The sequence below is a fragment of the Plecotus auritus genome (assembly GCF_963455305.1).
Source record: "Plecotus auritus genome assembly, chromosome: 5".
Taxonomy (NCBI): Eukaryota; Metazoa; Chordata; class Mammalia; order Chiroptera; family Vespertilionidae; genus Plecotus; species Plecotus auritus.
The window spans coordinates 46,141,803-46,164,142 of record NC_137776.1 but is presented as its reverse complement, the minus strand read 5'-3'; the positions used below and the strand labels follow the sequence as shown (position 1 = coordinate 46,164,142).

The window sequence follows — 22,340 nt, the reverse complement described above, 5'->3', positions numbered from 1 at the left end:
ATTTCTACTTTTTAAAAATATCTTTTAGTTGATGAAACCATATTTTCTAGGAAATAAGGAAGAGAAAATAAAAGACTAAGAACCTAGACTTGAAGAAATTTTTATCCTAATGCAAAGTTTAAAGAGTAATACAGAACTCAAATGCCTCTCTTTTATATTGAGGAAGATAATTACTAAAAAGAGAAATACTGCTTTTCTTTTGCCACTTTTTATCCATTCCTTTTATCAAGATAGCTTCCTGATTTAATATCATTAAGAGTCATTCTTCCTATAAAGCATCAAGATCTGAGAATAAATAATTAAATGGCTTGAATTGTTAGCTGGCTTCTCCTTGCATTAGTTTATCAGCCACGGTCAACAAGCAGTCTCAGGTTCCATGATATGGAATTCTGTGCAGGCTCAGAAGGATGAGATGCGTTCCACATGTGCAGACCACGTACAGGCTGTAGAAACACTCCTGTTTCCCCACAATTACTTCTGCTATTCCAAAATCCTGTTGTGAATTAATTTTTCAATAACAGGTACAAAATGGAATGACTTCCTATCTAATGATCCTAGTATTTTTATATTACGTATAAAGCACTATAATCCACCCAATTTAAAATTATTAGTATACTTACAGTAAGATTTCCAAACAGGAGGTCTATATTCATCTGTATCTGAAAAGAATAAACATCAAATTAACATTACCAAACATTTATATTTTAAATGAGATATTTTAATCATTAATCAATTTAATATATATTTGTTGAGGCCTATTTGTCCTACACATTCTGCTAGGCATATTCAAAGGTGGTTTTTTTAGCCTTGGTCCTCATTTTCTTGGAGTACAGTTTCAAAGATGTTCAAAGAAAGTCACTCTACTTATTTAACTACTTATCACAAAAAATATCAAGATTAATTTTTACTGCTGGCACTTATTACTTACAGGTAGTCAGAAATGTCAGAAATGTACTTCTATATACCCCCCCATCACATTTGGGGGATTCCAGTATAACTGGTTTTCCTAACATCAGCAGTAAAGTACCGATCTTAGTCCTCATACATCCTGAACAATCAAAGCCAGGAAATGAGAAACACTTCAATGGAAGAGAATGTATCTAGGGAGCCACAAAGACCATAAGGTGAACATCTGCTCTTCAAGTCCATTTCCCCTCCCTCTGCTTGAGTACAGATGTAGGAGACAGTGTGAAGAGGCAGTAGAAAGAGATGCAAATACAAATATGTGGGAAAGATGGGGGAATCAGAGAAGGAGAGGGGCCAGTTTGGTCTGGCTTCAAATCAGTGAAGCATCACTGAGGCATAATACTGCCAGTCATAAGTTCTGCCTGCAAGCCCATGTAGCAGCATTTTGGTGTGGGAAGGTGTGGCTCTGCTAGCATCTGACATGAACCCATTAAGAAATTTCATGCTAAAAAATCTGACCTTTAAGAAGGCAAGACAATTCCTAGAAAGTTTCTTGAGAAGTATGAATCTAGCATATGTAGCTAAAGTAAAAATATTCACAGTCTCAAAACATTCAGCCCCCAACTCCCAATCCTTAAATGCAATCTGACATTTCATGTATGATGTGCAATTATAAACAACACAAATACTTTGGGTCACTGGACTATAGCAAGACTACTAATACTGGGCATAAGAACACAAAAGGGAAAGTATAAGTCATGTAGAAGTTGCTTGGCACCCAGTAGAAGTGTTCAAATATGTATTCTTAAAGAAAAAATAAAATATTACTTGAATAAATGAATAAGGAATAAAGTAATGCAGCAAATGTAGCTGACTCTTATTATTCACAGGAGTTATATTCTCATATAAAGTCACATCAAGCATTGAATGACTAAATACTGAACCACTGCTCCTAGGAGAAACATAAGGTCAGGTTCCTGCATGCCTCTGGCCATATTTTCATCAACCAAACAATATACTAGCTGTACCAGTTAATAATGCGGATGTTTTTCAATGGATGGAGCTACACATATGTTGATATATATGCGATTTGATATATATGCTATTTCGCTGTATTGACAGCAAGCTTCAAAACTTCATATTTCAAATTTGCTGAAGGTGTTAACATCATAGATATTTTTACGCTTAAAAATGTCGAATTTCGTGCCAAAAAAAGAGCATTTGCGGGAAGTTTTAATTCATTACTTTATTTTGAAGAAAAGTGCTGCTTAATACTTTGGGAAGCTTATGGTGAACATGCTCCATCTCAAGATACTTGTGAACGCTTTAAAACTGATGATTTCGCCGAAACCGGTTTGGCTCAGTGGATAGAGCGTTGGCCTGCGGACTGAGGGGTCCCGGGTTCGATTCCGGTCAAGGGCATGTACCTTGGTTGCGGGCACATCCCCAGTGGGAGGTGTGCAGGAGGCAGCTGATCGATGTTTCTCTCTCATCGATGTTTCTAGCTCTCTATCCCTCTCCCTTCCTCTCTGTAAAATATCAATAAAATGTATTAAAAAAAAAAAAAACCTGATGATTTTGATGTGAAAGACAAAGAACATCCAGGTCAACCGAAAAAGTTTGAAGACCAACAATTACAAACATTATTGGATGAAGATGCATGTCAAACCCAAAAACAACTTGCAGAAAGATTAAACGTTGCTCAGCAAACAATTTCCGATCATTTACAAGCAATGGGAATGATTTTAAAGGAAGGAAAATGGGTAACACATCAACTGAACAAAAGACAAATGGAAAACAAAAAAAGTCATCAGTAAAATGTTGCTTCAATGGCATGAAAGAAAGTCTTTTTTGCATCGAATTATGACTGGCGATGAAAAGTGGATTTATTTTGAGAATCCCAAATGCACAAAATCATGGGTTGATCCAGGTCAACTATCAACATCAACTGCAAGGCCAAATCGCTTAGGAAAGAAGACAATGCTCTATGTTTGGTGGGATCAGGAAGGTGTAGTGTATTATGAGCTTCTAAAACCAGGTGAAACCATTAATACTGATTGCTACCAACAACAAATAATCAATTTGAACAACACTTTGATTGTGAAACGACCAGAATGTGCCAGAAGACAAGGCAAAGTAATTTTGCTTCATGATAATGCACCATCACATACTTCAAAACCAGTTAAAGACATGTTAAAAGATCTTGCTTGGGAAATATTAACCCACCCTCTGTATTCACTAGACCTTGCTCCTTCAGATTACCACTTGTTCCGATCTATGGCAGACACACTTTCTGAGCAGCACTTCAAAAGATACAAAGAAGTGGAAATTGGGTCTCTGAATGGTTTGCCTCAAAACAAGAAAAATTCTATTGGGATGTTATCCACAAATTACCTGAAAGATGGGGGAAATGTGTAGCTAGCGATGGACATTACTTTGGATAAAGCACTTTTGATGTTTCTCTTCAAATGATTGTGTTTTCTTTGATTACAAAATCCACATTATTAACTGGTACACCTAGTATTACTTCATATTCTGTGTGTTTCTATTTAAAAATATATATTTCGTGTCCTAGCCCAGTGGTCGGCGAACTGCGGCTCGCGAGCCACAGTTTGCCGCTCTGTTGACTAATGAGTTTGCCGACCATTGTCATATAGTACCCTTTACCTCTTTGCACACAATATGCCACAATTGCCTAATCCTCATAGCTTCCAACTACACAGTAACATTTAGTCTAGTCCAGTGGTCAGCAAACTCATTAGTCAACAGAGCGGCAAACCGCGGCTCGCGAGCCGCATGTGGCTCGCGAGCCACAGTTTGCCGACCACTGCCCTAGCTGGTTTGGCTCAGTGGATAGAGCATTGGCCTGAGGACTGAAAGGTCTCAGGTTCAATTTCGGTCAGGGGCACATGCCCAGGTTGCGGGCTCAATCCCCAGTAGGGGGCGTGCAAGAGGCAGCCGATCAATGATTCTCTCTCATCACTGATGTATCTCTCTCTCCCTCTCCCTTCCTCTCTAAAATCAATAAAAAAATTTAAAATATATATATATATTTAGTATATACTGTTGATTAACACTGAACTCACAGCCAACATTATAACTCATGCCTCAATGAAGTTTATCTAACACGTGTGTTTTCTACATAAGATACTCACAGCACTTTGACACTATGCTTGGGGACCATTTTGAACAGCAAAATCACCAATAAAAACCCCACAAAATGCAAAAAATGTGACACTAAATAGACTATGAAGAAGACACTTGTTTACAGTGTAAGAGTTGAAACAAAGAAGGCAGAGGGCCACCTTGTTTGACCTCAGCTGGGAATATGCAGATCATGCAACTCAAATATTTTGCCACTCTGTGATCACTGGCAAATGAACACAAAAATGTCACAGGTGTTTATCTAAGAATTACAAATAAAAGCTAGCAAATTTGCAAATATAGAAGCATGAATAATGAAGATTAACTACATATAAAAGAGCAATTATTTAAGAAAACTGCCAACTCAGGTGAACCTGCTTAGTAATGACCTAAAGTTAGGATGAAATATGGTTTTAATGCAGTGTGTGTGTGTGTGTGTGCATGCGTGTGTGTGTGTGTGTGTGTTTTTGGGGGGGTTAATTATATTGAGATCTGTCTTAAGTAAATTTTAATAAACTCAATTATATATTTTAAATACTAAAAAATTGTATGTGAGCATTCAAGTCATTTTACGATGACATGAACGCTATCCTAAACTGGTTCAGGGATTAACAGAACACACAATCACTCCCTTGGCAATTGTCCATATTCCATGTGCATCTCAGCTTCCTTCCCAGGGTCCAAACAGCATAAGCTGCAGTGACCAGGCACCTCCTAACCCGCCATGTAGAAGACACCATGCGTGGCCAGGAGTGGGAAGGGTACTCGACCAGGCTGGGGCTGGAGTAAAGAATGTCACCTCATCCTAAGGAGACTGGTTTTACCCTCAGCTCCTAAGAGGTAATTTTACTTGCCTGTGGGCCTGAGGCTAGCCAGAGAGCAACCAGTGGGGCTTTGGATCACATGGTATCAGTAGACTTGGGCAATCAACCATGAATACATAATAAAGCCCCAATAAAAACTCTGAACTCAAGGCTTGGAAGAGCTTCTTTGGTCTGAAATACTCCATGTGTACAATTCTATAACACACCAACTGTATATTGCATTGTGTGCTCACCACCCCAAGTTAAGTCTCCTTCCATCACCATTTATCTCCCCTTTACCTTCTCCTACCTCCACCCACAGCCCTTTCCCTCTGATAATCACCATACTATTGTTTGTCGATGAGGATTTTTTTTTTTTTTTGCTTAATCCTTCCATAGTTTTCACCCTGAAACCTATATAAATTTATTAATCAATTTCACCCCAATAAATTCAATTTAAAAAAGATAAAATATTCCATGAGTATTGTCACACATCCGTGTGGTCAGAATATGCACCTGACTTCATGGAGAGAGAACAAGGGAGGCTTCGAGTTTTGTACTTCTCCTGGACCCTGCCTTACATGCTTCTTCCTTTGGCTGGTCTCAGTCTGCATCCTTTCCCTGTAATAAATCATGACTGTCAGTGTAATAGTGTTTAGTGAATTCTGAGTTCTTTTAGCAAATTATCAAAACTGAGGCTGCTTTGGGGGAAACCGCTCCAATTTGCAGTTGCTGTCAGAAGTGAGGGAAATCTTGGGACTGGCTCTCTAACTCTGTAATTGGCCCTAACTCTTTGCAAACTCTGCAAACCTTGTACCTATGAGCACTGAGGGCCTCCTGCAGATTGCTTTGACTTTGGTGAAGGTGAGAAAGACATAGTCTTGTCTCTGGGGAATTATGTACCTAGTCCTAGACAGGAGTTTCTTAGAGGAACACCAACCTTTCTTTATAAAATGTAATAGAAATATCTAAAATGGGAACAGGAGCAACACAGATTTGTTGTGAGGAATAAATTATGTATCATATGTATTTTTCTTATATATCTATGCAGGTTTTTAAAAAATTATACAATGAATATATTACATTTGTACTAAGGAGAAAACACTATTAAACAAAAGGTGTACATTAAGCATGTCAAACTCACGGCCTACGAGCCACATGCCTCATTTATTTGGCCCGTGTTAGCCTTTGAGTTTGACATGCTTGTTCTAAAGTCTTTGAATTCTCTTTTTATTTACCTCTTCTCCCTGTTCTAAATGAATCTGCTGAATGGCAAGCATTCATTATGGAAAAGAGAACAATTTCTTAAAATTTCTTTCACTTTTGGTTAATTGCTAGAATTGTGAGTCAAAGGAATCTTACTTTAACCTATTCTGTTTTTATAAAAAATGATTCAAATTTTTCTTGCTTTTATAAACCCAAAGATACAGATTTTAAACAAGATTTGATATTAAAGTTTTTGCCTATAATTTCCTTTTGTGCTGCTTTTATGTCTAAATATTAATACATTTAGGACATTCATTTTTCCTTTAAATGTTAAAAATCTCAAGATATTTATCTATACCTTTAGGTAATAATTTTAAAAACATTAATAAAACACATCTAGGATAATATCTTTGCTAGTATATGATATAATTTATAATATTAAGGCTATTTGGGAGGTACTCAAAGTGTTCAATTATTAACTGACAAGATTAAATGTATGTATAAATACACTAATGCTCCAAATTTTTAGATTAACTTAAAACATTTTATGCCTGCTCTCTCCAGTTAGAACCTGTTTACAACCAGCTTATCTATGGATGTCACTGAAAATGACTGACCTTTGAAAACAAAAGTTTCTTGTTTTCATAGTTTTGTGTATCATTATATGGTTATGTCTTATAAATTTTTTGGTTTAGAACAATATTCTGGTAAGGTTTAAAGCTGCTTAACTTTACATTTAAAAAATAAATAGTTCATTCTAGGAAAGACTAGACTTAAATTTAAGCTATTGTTTTAGGCTAAAACCAAAAAGGCTTTTATAACTTTTTAACACTATGGTGAATTTTCTCAAAAAGGCCTAGGTTATATTTTAAATGTGGTGTAGACCCAGGAACACTAAAAAAAGTATGTGATTTATGTTTTACAGCATGTTTGTTTCAGATCGCCTCTGATTTGAAAACTAATCATTTTTATTTCAGTAAAAAGAATGGTACTTATTGACAGAAAGAGCATTTCTTCCCTTCAAATGAAGACTTGCCTTCCAACTGTCAAGAGCTTCCCTGTCCTGCTTTAATTAGAAAATGCAAAGCATTAATGATTAATCCCCACCTGTTGCTTTTCTGTTTCTGTACCAAATCTGGCATGCCAAAATAATGAGATGCTTGTGACCACAAAACTCTATTTTACTACAGAGTAATCTGTTAAAAGAACAAGGGCATAACAGTCATAATAAGTACCAAACAATTACTACTGTTAATATTTGGAAGAGTCACAAAGAGAACAAACTGACTTTTTACTCTAAAAGAAATATATCTCTTGGAAAATAAAAATTCACAGCAAAAAAAAAATCAAATGCTCATAATAACATATACAATGCTAAAGTAAGGATGAAACAATTAAAAACAGCTTTGCTAGGTTTCTAGATACCTCATATCCTCACTAAACTTCTTTCCTAGAAAATGATCCAAAACGTGGAAAGTAAGCATTTCAACTAAAATAATTAAAATTCACTCTGCAAAGTCATGGCCAAATCAGGTCAGTAAAATTCACCCTTGGATGAAACAAAGTCATTTAAAATTGTTCCAAGTTGAAAACTGATGTGTCATAATACAATTCTGACAGAAATAAACTATTTTTAAAGCCAAAGATAATTGTTTTTTATTCTTTGGAGAATAATGACCCAGAACTGTTAGTATATGGGAAAAACTTCTGAGGCTGTGCAACTACAGTGCTCACATGTAACTCCTTCAAAGAGCTCCAAGAACAAATATTTTGCAAATGCAGTGCTCAACTATTCGCCACAGACCCATAGCTTGGGCCAAAAAAGCCTCCTAAATGTAATGTGAACCAAACTTGGAAACCTCTCCTTTTTAAAACTCAAGCTTGGCCTTTATTAAAGACCTAAGCAATGTTTCCTCTAACCAACTTGGCAGACCCAGCAAGCAGACTACACAAACAAAATCCTTCTGCTTATTCAAATCTTTTCACTATACTCTTGGAAACAAAAAGCTATACACAGGAACTTAGTCATTCAACTCTATTCAAAGGTAAGGGTTGTCATTTCCCAATCTACTCTTTTCTTAAAAAATATTTTTTAAATTTTCTTAATTATAGTTTACATTCAATATAATTTTGTATTAGCTTCAGGTGTACAGCATAGTGGTTAGACAATCATATACTTTACAAAATGTTCTCTCTGGTATTTCCAGTACCCAACTGGCACCATACATATTTATAATATTATTGACTATATTCTCTGTGCTGTACTTTACATCCCCATGACAATTTTGTAGCTACCAATCTACACTTCTCAATCCCTTCACCTTTTGCACCCAGTTTCCCCAAGCACTTTCTCCCCTCTGGCAACCATTAGTCTGTTTTCTCTATCTAAGAGTCTGTTTCTATTTTGTTTGTTTTTATTGTTCTTTGACTCCACATATAAGTGAAATCCTATGGTATTTCTCTTTCTCTGACTGCATTATCTCACTTAGAATAATATCCTTTAGGTCCATCCCTGTTGTTGTAAATGGTAAAATTTTATTCTTTTTTATGACCATTTATTATTCATATATTTTTCTTCTTTTTCTTAAAGAAGACGCTTTAACATTTCTTGTAATACTGGTAGATGGTGATGAACCCCTTTAGCTTGTTCTTGTCTAGAAAACTCTTTACCTGTCCTTCAATTCTAAGTGATAGCTTTGTTGGGTAGAGTAATCTTGGTTGTAGATCCTTGCTTTTCATCACTTTGGATATTTCATGCCAGTCCTTATGGGCCTGCAAAGTTTCTGTTGACAGTCTTATCCAATATACTATTTCTTCTTCTAGGCAAGTCATATCTGAGGTTTTTTCTTTAAAGGATTTGACAATTTCTGATAATATTTATCCTAATACGTTGGCATATTAACATAAAGTCCTCAAAAAGAAAACATGTGGTTAAGTGAGCCTAACCGATCTTCTAGAAGACATTTAGCTCCTGTCAAGCCTCTCAATAACATCTCAACATTTCCCAATGGCTCCCATTTGGATTTCGTTAAGTAAAAAAAATTCACCTTTAATAACATGGTGCATTTTCTAAGACCCTCTACCACAAAACACAGAACACACAAACATAAAAATGGCAGTTAATTTCTCTGCATCTCACATGTCTAAAATTAAACTGCAATAAATTTTTTATGAAGCCCTTATACTTCATTCTTGAAAGAATATATCATATGGTATATACACTTCATCACACACACAAAAAAAATAATATATCTGATGGACACTTTTTCCAAATCCAGCAATTCAGACTTTTAACCATCCAGAGCACTTGAAGCTACAGATATAAAATATGTAACCATATGGAACTTTTACTTTTTATACATATGAGTTCTGGAAAATAATCAACTAAAACAATACTTTTATTGGGGATCTTCCTACTCAGTTACCTAAAAACTGTAACTCAGTTGTTAGCAATGCCCTCACCTCCTTCAGTAGACACAGTATAGATCATACCTCCTTGTTCTTTTCGTAAAGGGAAAGTTGCAAAGTGTCTTTCTCCTTGTTATTATTCATCCTCTGGGAGAAATTATTCCTAACCCATGAATTTCCCATACACCAAAACAGTTTTGTAGCAGTGATTCACTTGGATCCTTGCCCTTGGCAAAGGAATCTATCACCATATTCTCAGGCTTAGGAGTATGCAATAGAATATGTTTATTAGAATGCACATTATTTTTGATACAGATTCACAGAATAGTTGGGATTTCCCAATGATGAAAGTAGTTATACCATTTTGTCAGCAAGCATTAAAACAGCAACCTTTTAAACCCTTGCCTTACATCAGTGTTTTCAAGCTTTATCGAAAGGACAGATGCCTAGAAAATAGGATATACTCTTAAATGAAACTCTCTGGGGGAAAGAGAGATAATGCTCCTTTTACTAATATCATTGGCTCTGTGTATCTGTGGGTTCTGCATCTGTAGATTCAATCAATTGTGGATTTAGAATACCTTTTAAATGTTATTGCTGCTGGCATGTACTATGTAGTTAGGCCTAAGATAGTTGCTCTGCACTAAATATGTCCAGACTTTTTTCTTGTCATTATTCCCTAAACAATACAGTGTAACAACTATTTACATAGCATTTACATTGTATTACATTATAATCTAGAGATGATTTAAAGTGTATGGGAGGATGTGCACAGGTTATATGAAAATCTTATGCCATTTTCAGAAGGAAATTGAGCATCCCCAGATTTTGGCATCTGTAGGGGCAGGGAGGATCCTGGAACCAATCCCCTGGGAAGAACTATACTTTGACATCACAGCTAACTGAGATGGGAAAGATCACAACCTTCTTCATCTTATCATAATTTCCTAAAGCACTTCTTTTAAACTGGACTTTTCTGGGAAAACCAATCAATCACTTAAAAACAAAAGTGGATTCTGAAGAACACAGAGAAGTTTGCTTTAGATTACAAAATGTGGAGCCAAATGTGGAATAAGGCAGCTCACAGCAATAGGAAAGAAAGCAGAGTCAGAGAAGTAATACTGTATCAACCACAAATGAGCACAGTTGGATAATTCTAAGCACATGCTAACTGTCCCAAGGTATAATAAAATGCTCAGCATGTTTTAATTAACTGTGCTTTGTCTGCACACATGACAGTATAGGCTGCCAAGATGCAAAAACTCTCTGGAAATGAGAACTTGTGTTCCAAATTGATAGGTATCTATTTTCCTTCTTTGAAAGCAGAGCCCAGGGCACGAAAGAACTGGGGTTGTGGTCTCTCTCGCTGACAGTTGCATTCGACAAGGCCTAAAATGCACATGGTAAGGGACTTACCTGTCTGAAAGAACTTCTGGCAGTCTGGGGACATGAGGAGCAGCTAACTGAAAGTATAATAGTAACAAAGGCCCACCTTTCCTTAATTTTAAAATCCAAATGCTTTACAAAGTGAAAGTACTTTTATAATTCATTTTGCAGCAAACTCTGGTCAGACCAAAACCTGAAAGTATTTTTAAATTCTTTATAACTCATTTGATAGCAGAAAGCTCACCTGAACGAATGTGAGAATGTTTACAGTCTCGTTTTATCCCACAGAGTGTAACTGTTCATTTGTTTCATTGCAGAAATATTAATGTGTGATTAGAGTGATGTCTCCGACTACTGGGGTGTTATAAAATAACCTCTACATTTGAGAAATATATTACCTTTCTAAAATCTGAAATATTCTGAATTGTAACACACATCTGTTACCCAGGGTTTTGGACAAGGAATTATAGACCTAATATGTTATTAATATTTATGGATGATCATATTCAAACATAAGTCAGAACATGACACTCTTCTGCAATATCCTCTCCAATGGCTCCCTGTGTCACTCAGAATAAAAGCCAGACTCTACAACTGCCTATAATATTGCTATTCAAAAGGGACCACAATATTGACATCAACTGGCAATTTGTTAGAAATGTAAATTGCAGGACCAAACTCCCATCTATGAATCTGCATTGTCACAAGATTCCTAGGTGATGTGTATGCACCTGGTTTTTCAGAAGTGCTGACCAACAGGACCTTGGATGACCTGTCCTCACTCTGCGGAGTTCATCCCCTATTTCTCTCCCATTCACCACTCTTCTCCAGTCTCTTCCATCTTCTTGCCATTCATCGAATATACGAGAAACACTTCCACCTAGCTGTTACCTTGGACTGGAATATTCTTCCCCAGGTATCTCTGTGATTGCTCCCTCACCTCCTTTAGTTCTTTACTCAAAAGTCACTTTCTCCAAACTAGTGGTTACCAGATGAGTGGGGGGCTGGGGAGATGGGTGAAAAAGGTGGCACAAATTAGCAGTTATGAAATAGTCACAGGGATGTAAAGTACAGCATAGAGAATATAGTCAATAATCTACATATATAAAACGCTAATGTGCAAAGTGTCCCCTCGGGAGTTTGACCAGGAGACCAGGAGTTCAGTCGATCACTATGACGTGCACTGACCACCAGGGAGCGGCACAGAATGAAGAAAGGCCCTGGCCAGCAGCTGGCAGCCAGGGAAGGGAGGCCCCAGCCAGCAACCAGAAGGCCCCAATCGGCCCTGATTGCCAGCCAGGCCTAGGGACCCTATCTGTGCAAGAATTTCATGCACCAGGCCTCTAGTATTGTAATAACTATATGGTGCCAAGTGGATACTAGACTTATTGCAGGGGTCACTTCATATGTTATATACTAGTGTATGTCTAACCATTTCGCTGTACACCTAAAATGAATATAATATTGAATGTCAAATGTAATTAAAAATTTCAATTAAAAATCACCTTTTCAGTGAGGCCTTCCCTGACAATTCATATTCCCTCTGTTCTCATGAGTTGTTATTGTAGGTTTTTTTTTCTTTAGCACTTGTCACTATCTAAAATTCTAACATTTTACCAACTTAGGTTGTTAATTTTGTCTCTTCCCACTAGAATGTAAATTTCATGAGGGCAGGGATTTTGTGGTCTGCTTTTCACACTGCTACATCCTTAATGCCAAGAATGGCAACTGTGTGGCTTGTGTATCCTGAGACTCTAGTTCAGAACTATTTCCATGATTATTCTAAGGAGTTATTAGCCTTTTTCACTGTGTTGACGTTTGCACTGGTGGTGCAAAGCTGCGGTGGGGCAACCTGCGAGTGCTTCGGCACAGAGCAATGCAGTTGCACCAACTGTATTAGTGTCATCATATTCTTCACCACCACACACTCAAGGTTTAAAGGAAAAACGCCACTTCACTTAGAATGTCTTTAATGAAGCTGTTTTAAAAGCATTCTTTTCATCAAATCTTGACCCTTGAATACATGCCTCTTTAATATTCAGTGTGACAAAATGGGAAGTGTGCATTAGGCGTATCTGCTGTATCCTGCAGTGTGAGTGAGGAAAAGTGTGAGACCGAGTTGTCAGTGGGACTAACTGCAATTTTATAAACACCATTTCACTGCAAAGAATAACTAACAAACTATGACCATTCAGACTTCGGTATTTAGTAGATATTATCTTGAAAATGAACAAAGTGTGCTTGTCACGTCAAGGAAAATAACTGATAGTAATTATTGCCAGTCATAAAATTCAAGTTTTCAAGTGAAAATTAGAATTTGGGGAAACTTGTATCCATCACCATGAGCTTGTTTGTTAATATATATAAGGACATTTCCAATGAGATCGATAGTGATAGTAAAGAATGTGTTTTGTTTATAATGAAATGCATTAACATTTGGAAAATTTGCATAACTCAATAAATTAGTATTTTTGAAATGACAAATGCATGACAGTACAAAATCATGTATGGGTAAAAGATCCAGTCAAAGTTAAGATAGACCAATGGATTTTAATGTAGCAGTACGAAATGTCCTCTGATATGGTTTCATAATCTACGTAGCAACTGACCTGTGAGAAACCACTGCTTACCAAGTTTTAATATAGTATCAAAGAATATCTACAACTATTTGAAAAGATTACTAAAATACTTCCCTCTTTTCCAACTACATATCTGCATGCAGGTCAGATTTTCTTCATATACTCCAATCAGAGCAATATATAACAACAGATGATTGAAGATAGGCGTTTTCTTTTTTAAGCTGGGCATTAAAGAGTTTATAAAAATTCAAAAAAATGCCTATCTCCTCACTACTGTAAAAAGATACTTATTTTCATAAAATTTACTTATGCTAGCATGTAATGGGTTTATTATTGTTATTTATAAACCAATTGATAATTTTTTAATTCCTTAATTTTATTTTTAAATACAGGAAACAGCAATACATATAACCCACATAAACATATGCTCCTTAGGTTCCCAATGTCTAAGAGTATAAATGGGTTCTGAGATTCAAAACTTTGAGAACCACCAGCCTAAAACAATAACTAGTAGACAGCAGTAAATTCTGTTGCACTGACCACTTACAATGTGCTGAACTCTTGTTAAGTGCTTTTATAGTTACTAGAGGCCCGGTGCACAAAATTCCTGCATGGGGGGTGTGTCCCTCAGCCCAGCCTGCACCCTCTCCAATCGGGGACCCCTCGAGGGATGTCCGACTGCCCATTTAGGCCCGATCCTGGTAGGATTGGGCCTAAACGGGCAATCAGACATCCCTCTCACAATCCAGGACTGCTGGCTCCCAACTGCTCACCTGCCTGCCTTCCTGATTGCCCCTAACCGCTTCTGCCTGCCAGCCTGATCACCCCCTAACCACTCCCCTGCCAGCCTGATTGATGCCTAACTACTCCCCTGCCAGCCTGTTTGCCCCTAACTGCCCTCCCCTGCAAGCCTGGTCACCCCTAACTGCCCTCCCCTGCAGGCCTGGTCACCCCTAACTGCCCTCCCCTGCAGGCCTGGGTCCCCCCCAACTGCCCTTCCCTGCAGGCCCAGTCGCCCCCAACTTCCCTCCTCTCCCAGCCTGGTCACCCCTAACTGCCCTCCCCTGCAGGCTTGATCACCCCCAACTGCCCTCCCTTGCAGGCCTGGTCCCTCCCAACTGCCCTCTCCTGCTGGCCTAATCGCCCACAACTGCCCTCCCTTGCAGGCCTGGTCCCTCCCAACTGCCCTCCCCTGCTGGCCATCTTGTGGTGGCCATCTTGTGTCCATATGGGGGCAGTCATTTTTGACCACATGGGGGCAGCCATCTTGTGTGTTGGAGTGATGGTCAATTTGCATATTACTCTTTTATTAGATAGGATAGAGGCCTGGTGCACGGGTGGAGGCCACTTGGTTTGCCCTGAAGGGTGTCCTGGATCAGGGTGGGGGTTCCCTTGGGGCATGGGGCGGCCTGGGCGAGGGGCCTGTGGTGGTTTGCAGGCCGGCCACGCCCCCTGGCGACCCAAGCCGAGGCCCTGGTATCTGGGATTTATTTATCTTCTATAATTGAAACTTTGTAGCCTTGAGTGGAGCCAAGCCTCCTGCTTGCTCCATGGCCGCACCCATTTTTGTTGGGATTTATTTATCTTCTATAATTGAAACTTTGTAGCCTTGAGTGGAGCCAAGCCTCCTGCTTGCTCCATGGCCGCACCCATTTTTGTTGGGATTTATTTATCTTCTATAATTGAAACTTTGTAGCCTTGAGTGGAGGCCTGGGCTGGCCAGGGTGTGTGAAAAGCTTGGCTTCCTCCATTGCCGGGGAAACCCAAGCCTCCTGCTCGCTCCGTGGCTGCAGCCATCTTGGTTAGGTTAATTTGCATACTCGATCCTGATTGGCTGGTGGGCGTGGCTGGTGGGTGTAGCAGAGTGATGGTTAATTTGCATATTACTCTTTTATTAGATAGGATTTCACTTATGCCTCACAACACCCTTATAAAGCTGGTATTATTACCATCACCATTTTACAGATGAGAAAACTGGTACTTAAGAGAGATCAAGGCATGTGTTCAAAGTCACAGCAGTACTTGAGTGGAAATCAACTGACTCCAAATCTTATGCTCCTAACCACTACTGACATATAATGAAAGCATGTAGGTTAGAAACAAGGCAAAGAAGTGCAAAGCCAGGTGACTACATTTAAAAATGTCAAAACAATAAGGAGCCAACACAGGGTGGACAAAAGTAGGTTTACAGTTGTGAGTATGTGAAACACACGAGTTTATTCTTATATTATTTATTCATTAATGTATTCTTTTCCATACAAACAACTGTAAACCTACTTTTGTCCAACCCCATGTAAAGCCAAATGAGTTGGGGATTGAAGAAAGACAATCTAAGGAGGTTTGTGTGAGCAGAAGGAAGGCCAGAACAACTTCTCAGATGCAGAATGTAGATGTTTATTTCATAGACAAATAATTCAAGTACAACTTCCATTAGACTGAAAAATGGGCAAAAATCCTGAGATATCTATTCAGCTTTAAGACCCAAGGATAGTAGAAACAAGCTGATATCCTTATGGTGAGGCTCATTTATGATGCTATTAAAACTGTTTTGCTACTGTTGGTTTCCCTGTAGCTCAAGCTTGAGTATAATCTTTAATGAAATGTTTAGGATATTCTCTGGTTCCCATGCCCCAAGGTCAAGGACAGTAATCCCTTCCCAAATTCAATTTTTCCTAAGTTAAAAATTCCTGCTAGAATATGCAAATATACTTCCTACAATCTTGAAATTTTCCACACCATGAATCACTTAGGGATGATTACAAAATGAGTGATCTAGGATCAGGAAGAAAAAACGCAGGCCAAGTGGGCGGCAGAGCAGTAGTCACAGTTTTAGCAATGCAGTATTCAGACAAACAATGGGAATTAAGGCGAAGAAAGTAAAGTGAAATCTTGGAACTGTCTCACTCTATTAGGAGGGCAGGAGGCCACAAAGGCAGGATAGTGTTTTCCTAGGTGTAATATGTTCAGTGTTGAGATTGTGAGAAATAACCCTATCAGAGAGAAGTTTTGAAAAATTCTGACTCAGCTATATGTACAGAGACAAGAAATAGAAAAATATAACCCTTTCCTATGCATAATATCTGCAGCAAGGAGAAAAAAATGAATTTATAAACATATTCTTGAAATCTTGGATGAAGATCTTGAATAGTTCCTGGTATACAAAGGATGATGATAACTATTTTCTTTCTCTAGTCTTCTACCTTCATATAATGTCAGGGAATATAAAAAGAAAACTATGAGGGCTTTCATAGCTTCATTAGTGGTACAGGATTACCCTGGCGCTACGTTTTGCCTTGGAACCCTTTCGTTCCTCACCCACAAATTCTTCTACATGAGGTCATCAAAGTAAGAGTCTGAGGTCAGAAAGAGAATGGTGGACAACGACTATGCTCACTGGTATTACCAGAGCTGAGTGGGCTGCTGTCTAATCATCATGCCTCCTTCCTGCACAGCCTGTGCTTCAACAAATGGTGTACAGAACTACAGTGACTCAACACTTTGCTAGATCATAAAACAGAAAACATGTACATGAAACACAGTTATTCATGTTTTAAATCGCACAGAGCACTGTGGTTTTCTTGCACGACAGCAAGGATCAACTTAGGCTGCTCGAGGCCCAGTCACAAAACACAGTTTTTTTAGGAAGGACAGAAACCTGGAACAGAGGATGACAATATATCCATCGGGGTCAGAAAAACTAATGACTGAAACAATGTTCTGGGATATTTCTATGAACACATCAAACAAGCCAAAGAACAAAGAGACCTGAGTGGTCACTCCTGGGTACTCAGGAAGAAGAGGAATTACACACTGGGGCCAGGCTGGTGTGTTTCAGTGCTGACTAGGAGGACTTGCCTCACTTTGTGCTGCTCGCTCTGCTGTGCAGGGTAGTGGCCACAAGTGCGGGCTCTGTAGGTTTGGAAATCTGACTCTACTAAAACTTACTAATTGTTGAGTCTGACCTTGGGAAGTCAGTTGGACAAATGGATTAGCTGTTGTTATTATTAGAAAAAAAAAAAAGTCTTTTTTTAAAAAAAAACACCTGATTCTTGAGGTACCTGATAGTCAGGAAATTCCTATGGAAAGAAATGTAGATATCACTAGTAAGGTTTTCATAGACAGTATTCAGAACATGTAAGATGCCACAGCCTATAAGCCATTACAGAATAACATTCCTTTTTGTCAATTTGCAATGAGCATTTCCTAAGCTACTGAGCATTTTCTTTTATTTATTTTTAATCCTCACCCCAGGATATCTTTTTCCAATGATTCCTAGAGAGAGTGGGAGGCAGGGAGAAGGGGGAGAGAGAAAGAGATAAACATCGAGATGAGAGAGACACACTGATTGGTTGCCTCCCGCACATGCTCCTATTGGGGCCGGGGAAACTGCAACCCACGACCCTTGGTGGGCAGGGCCATGCCCTAACCACTGAGAAAAACTGGCCAGGGCTACTGAGCATTTCCTATCACATGAATAGCAAATAGTTTGATAAAAATGTATGGCTCAGTGGTTGAGTGTCGACCTTTGAACTAGGAAGTCACGGTTCAATTCCCAGTCAGGGCACATGCCTGGGTTGTGGGCTTGATCCCCAGTGTGGGACATGTAGGAGGCAGCCGATCAATGATTCCCTCTCATCAATGATGTTTCTATCTTGCTCTCCCTCTCCCTTTCTTTCTGAAATCAATAAAAATATATATTTTAAAAAGTGTTATTTGATGTGGAGCCAATGTTGTCCAATTTTATTCTAGCCAACATTAATCTGTTATGATTTCAGTAGCCATGCACATGACAATTATATATATGGCAATATACATATGTGTGTGTGTGTATATGACAATTTCATATATATACATAATATATCAAATCAAGCATGGGACACCTGGCCGGTGTGGCTCAGTGGTTGAGCATTGACCCATGAACCAAGAGGTCACAGATTCAATTCCCAGTCAAGACACATGCCCAGGTTGTGTGCTCAATCCCCAGTGGAGGCATGCAGGAGGCAGCCAATCAATGATTCTCTCTCATCATTGATGCTTCTATCTCTCTCTCCCTCTTCCTTCCTCTCTCTGAAATCAATAAAACCATATTAAAAAAAAAACAACCAAGGGGCACATTGGAAAAAGTTATTGGTTAAAGCTTTATGAAAAATGTAAAATTTACAGCAGTACAAGAGAACTCTTATACAAACACAGCTAGAACTCAATACATTCCTACAATCTCTAATGGGAAGTGAGGACTATCATGTAAACAGTATACTTAGAAGTTTCTCAAGATATAGTAGCTCCCCTTTATCCATGGGGGATACATTTCAAGACCCCCAGTGAATGCCTGAAACTGAAGTCATATCGAACCCGAACATACACTGTGATTTTTCCTAAATGTACATACGTATGATAAAGTTTAATTTATAAATTAGGTACAGTAAGAAATTAACAATAATAATATATATATAAAAGCCTAAGTGACTGTCCAACTGTTTGACCCTTCAACCATTCAACCCTTCGACCATTCAACCCTTTGACCAGTAGGTATGATGCGCACTGACCACCAGGGGGAAGATGCTCAACGCACAGGCATAGGAACATGGAACTCAGAGGGAAGTGGAAGGGGAATGGTGGGAAGAGATTAACCAAAGATCTTATATGCATACTAGAGGCCCAGTGCATGGATTTGTGCATTGGCGGGGTCTCTCGGCCTGGCCTGCGGGGATAGGGCCGAAACTGGCAGTTCAACATCCCCTGAGGGGTCCCAGGTTGTGAGAGGGTGCAGGCCAGGCCGAGGGACCCCATGGGTGCACAAATATGTGCACCAGGCCTCTAGTTAATTACAAATAGAATAATTACAACAATATACTGTAATGAAAGTAAAATAAGGGTTACTTGAACACAGCACTATGATAGAGTGACAGTTTATCTGATAACTCAGACAGCTATTAAGTGACTAATGTGGGGGGGGGGTGAGGAGAGTATACAGTGTGGATATTCTGGACAAAGACAGGATCCATGTCCCAGGTGGGAGGAAGGGAGACAATAAGAGATTACCTTGTGCCACTCAGACCAATGCACAATTAGAAACTTAGGAATTGCTTATTTCTGAAACTTTCCATTTAATATTTTTGGACCTCAGTTGACCATAGGTAAAAAAAAAACTTTACAGAATTGTCTAAAATGTCCTTATTTAATAGATATCACTTATTTTTTTCCCCAATTCTACTTCAGGACTCAGAAAGTTGTGCCAATGCCCAACACACTTAACACATGAAATGGTGTCATCCAATAGGTTTACCAAAATGAAAAGGTAGATAATGTTTGTTTTTAAATATCTAGGGAGTCTTCTTTTGTTTAACTCCAGACTTGATGCTGCTTTCTAATAAGAACATTATTTGTTATTCAAAAACCACTGAGCGATTTATGTCATGCAGCTGTGAACAAGCATTGTGTTGAAAATACTATCTGCATGCTTTACTGTACTAACATTGTTAGAATGCTCTCAAGGATGCTGAAAACCACAGATTGGAAAACAAAAGGTCATTCATTAGAAAATTAAGAAAGACTTATCTGATTCATACCAACATCAAGCACAGAGAAATGACAGCAATGTCCATGTAACTTTATCCATCTATAACAGAGAATTATTTATTTGTAGTAAGATATTTTAAATTCTTATATCATAATAAAAATAAATGAATTTTTACAGTTCAAATTTTTACAATTTGATAATTAGATCAAATTCAGTTTCCTCATAAACTTAAATAACTGGTATACTTTTGACTAATGCAAATATGCTAGTAGCAAATGTTTTCCCAGCAACAAAGAAATGCTCAAAAATAAAGGTAAAGTAATGATTTAATAGAACTAAATTCAACTAAAGCAAGCACGTCAAACTTGCATCCAGTGGGCCACATGCTTTGTTTATTTGGCTCGTGTTAGCCTTTGAGTTTGACATGTTTGCTCTACTGTAAAAAAGCATTTCATCACCACTACTAAAAAGGTGGGGGAGAAGGGGGGAAAGCTGTTTTTAAAAAGCACAGGCAAAATTAAGCTACAGAGTTAGAAGTCAGTATAGTGATAAACTTTGGGGAGACAGAAAAACATAAGAGATTAGAAGGGGTTCCAAAGAAGGATATCTAGGGTGCTAGTAATGTTCTATTTCTTGGTCTGACTAGTAGCAACACACAAAGGCATGTTCATTTTGTAATAATTCATTAAGCTAATGACTTCTGTATTTTACTTATTTACTTATTTGTGTATTTCACTCAAATAAGCTATGCATCGTGTTGTTTTTTTTTCTGTGTGTTACAATTTAAAAATGAAAAGAAAACCCCTTGGGGAATAAATAAATATGGCTCCTTACAGTTCCATTGTCCTTAGTATACTGTCAGTAGTTCTACTGATCAAGTGTAAAGAGGGCGTAATGACTATCTCAAATAGTGCTTGTTATGGGCCAAAAAATCTCAGGGAGGTCCCCCACACAAATTTAACATGCCACAATTAGAGATAGAAGAAGAAATGAGTAAAATTTATCTATGCCTAGAACCAAGCTTTAGAACTTATGCAATCAGTCAACCAATTGAAAAGACAATTTCTTCCCTTGACATACATGCCTACATTTTCTAAAGATGTGAAGGAAAAGACCTACAAAGAACACTTCATTTTCAGAAGCTTTTCAGAATTTAATTCCAGGGGGGAAATAAACCTGAAAATTGGCCCACTTGAAACCATACTCTTCATTCACCAATGGAAAACAATCAAAGTACTTTAAAAACAAAATCCTAAGATCTCAGAGCAAAGATGCCAGGGGATGAGTCAGCCCTGTGTGCTTGGGCATACATCCCCGCGTCTGCTGTCATGTTACATTTCTCTGATGGATGTTTCTCCAGAAAGGTCTTAGCTCAGAATCGAATTTAGCTTACATTCAATGTGTACATAAATTTAATGAAAATTATTGAGCTTTAAAGAGATTGTTTTATAAGCCTTTTTAAAGGAGATCCTGTGCAAAATGGTATGATGAAAAGTATGGCAACCTGAAACCGAACACTACACCCTGGATATCGGGAAGGGCAAGCTAACAAGGGAATGGTTTCAATGCGCCACCTTCCCACAGGACACACGCACACTTAGCAGCCAGTCCATACTATAAAAGAAACCTTTGGTGACTCTGTCTTCTTATATAATAGGTTATTTCTTCACAACCCTTCCTAAAGAATGGTGAAAAAAATGACTGCTTTCACAACCATCTAAAATATTGGGTTATAAGCTTCAATTTAGAAATTTCAAGTCTGACTTAGTTTTCAAGAGAATGTTTCTTTTACTCTTTTTATTCATTATATGTCTTTGATTCTATTGCTTGACCACTTTTATGATGAGGCTGAGAAAAATCTGACCTATAGAATGCTATAGACCAAAACCTAATTTGCTCTAAATTTTACTGGATATACTTTTGGTTTCAGTCTTTTATGAATATAGCTCTTTTCACTGAAATTATGAGCAGGATTTCACAAAACAATAAACAAATATAAAACTTCCCTTACCAATCTCCACGTACTTTCCATATAATTCCCTTCACAAGCAGCAGTGTTAAGGTACAGAGTACACATGTAAAACAGGACTAACTGAACACTAAACAGCCAGGGGTAAAAGGAAGCCTATGCATGCTGTGTTATGACGAGGTAAGTTCCAGTTGCCCTTCATTACTCTTCCACTTATTAAATCACATTCAGAATTAAAGATTATGTTTTTAAATAGAAAACACAACCATTATTTTAGAACAATTACTAATCACCGGGACCTTATAAATGTCAACATTTTAAGATGTACTGAAACTGTGCATATAGACCACATGTTCATAAATCATATATATTCTTTTAAAGTAAGTGTTTGAAGGCAACTGGAATGAATGGAGGCAGTC

General features: G+C 38.1%; 1 protein-coding gene across 3 annotated transcripts in view; it reads right to left on the bottom strand.

Annotated features, from left to right (window-relative positions):
- Positions 1–22,340, bottom strand: part of CHN1 (chimerin 1) — a 162,486-nt gene that overhangs the window by 125,805 nt on the left and 14,341 nt on the right. For 2 of the 3 annotated variants that reach the window (XM_080669888.1, XM_080669887.1), the window contains exon 3: positions 621–659. Coding sequence is in view for 1 of the 3 variants with exons in the window: in XM_080669887.1 (XP_080526013.1) it covers positions 621–659 (39 nt within the window). In the remaining 2 variants the exon portion in view is untranslated. Of the gene's footprint in view, positions 1–620; positions 660–20,001; positions 20,052–22,340 lie in introns of all 3 variants that reach the window. The other variant, XM_080669889.1, reaches the window with a different exon arrangement.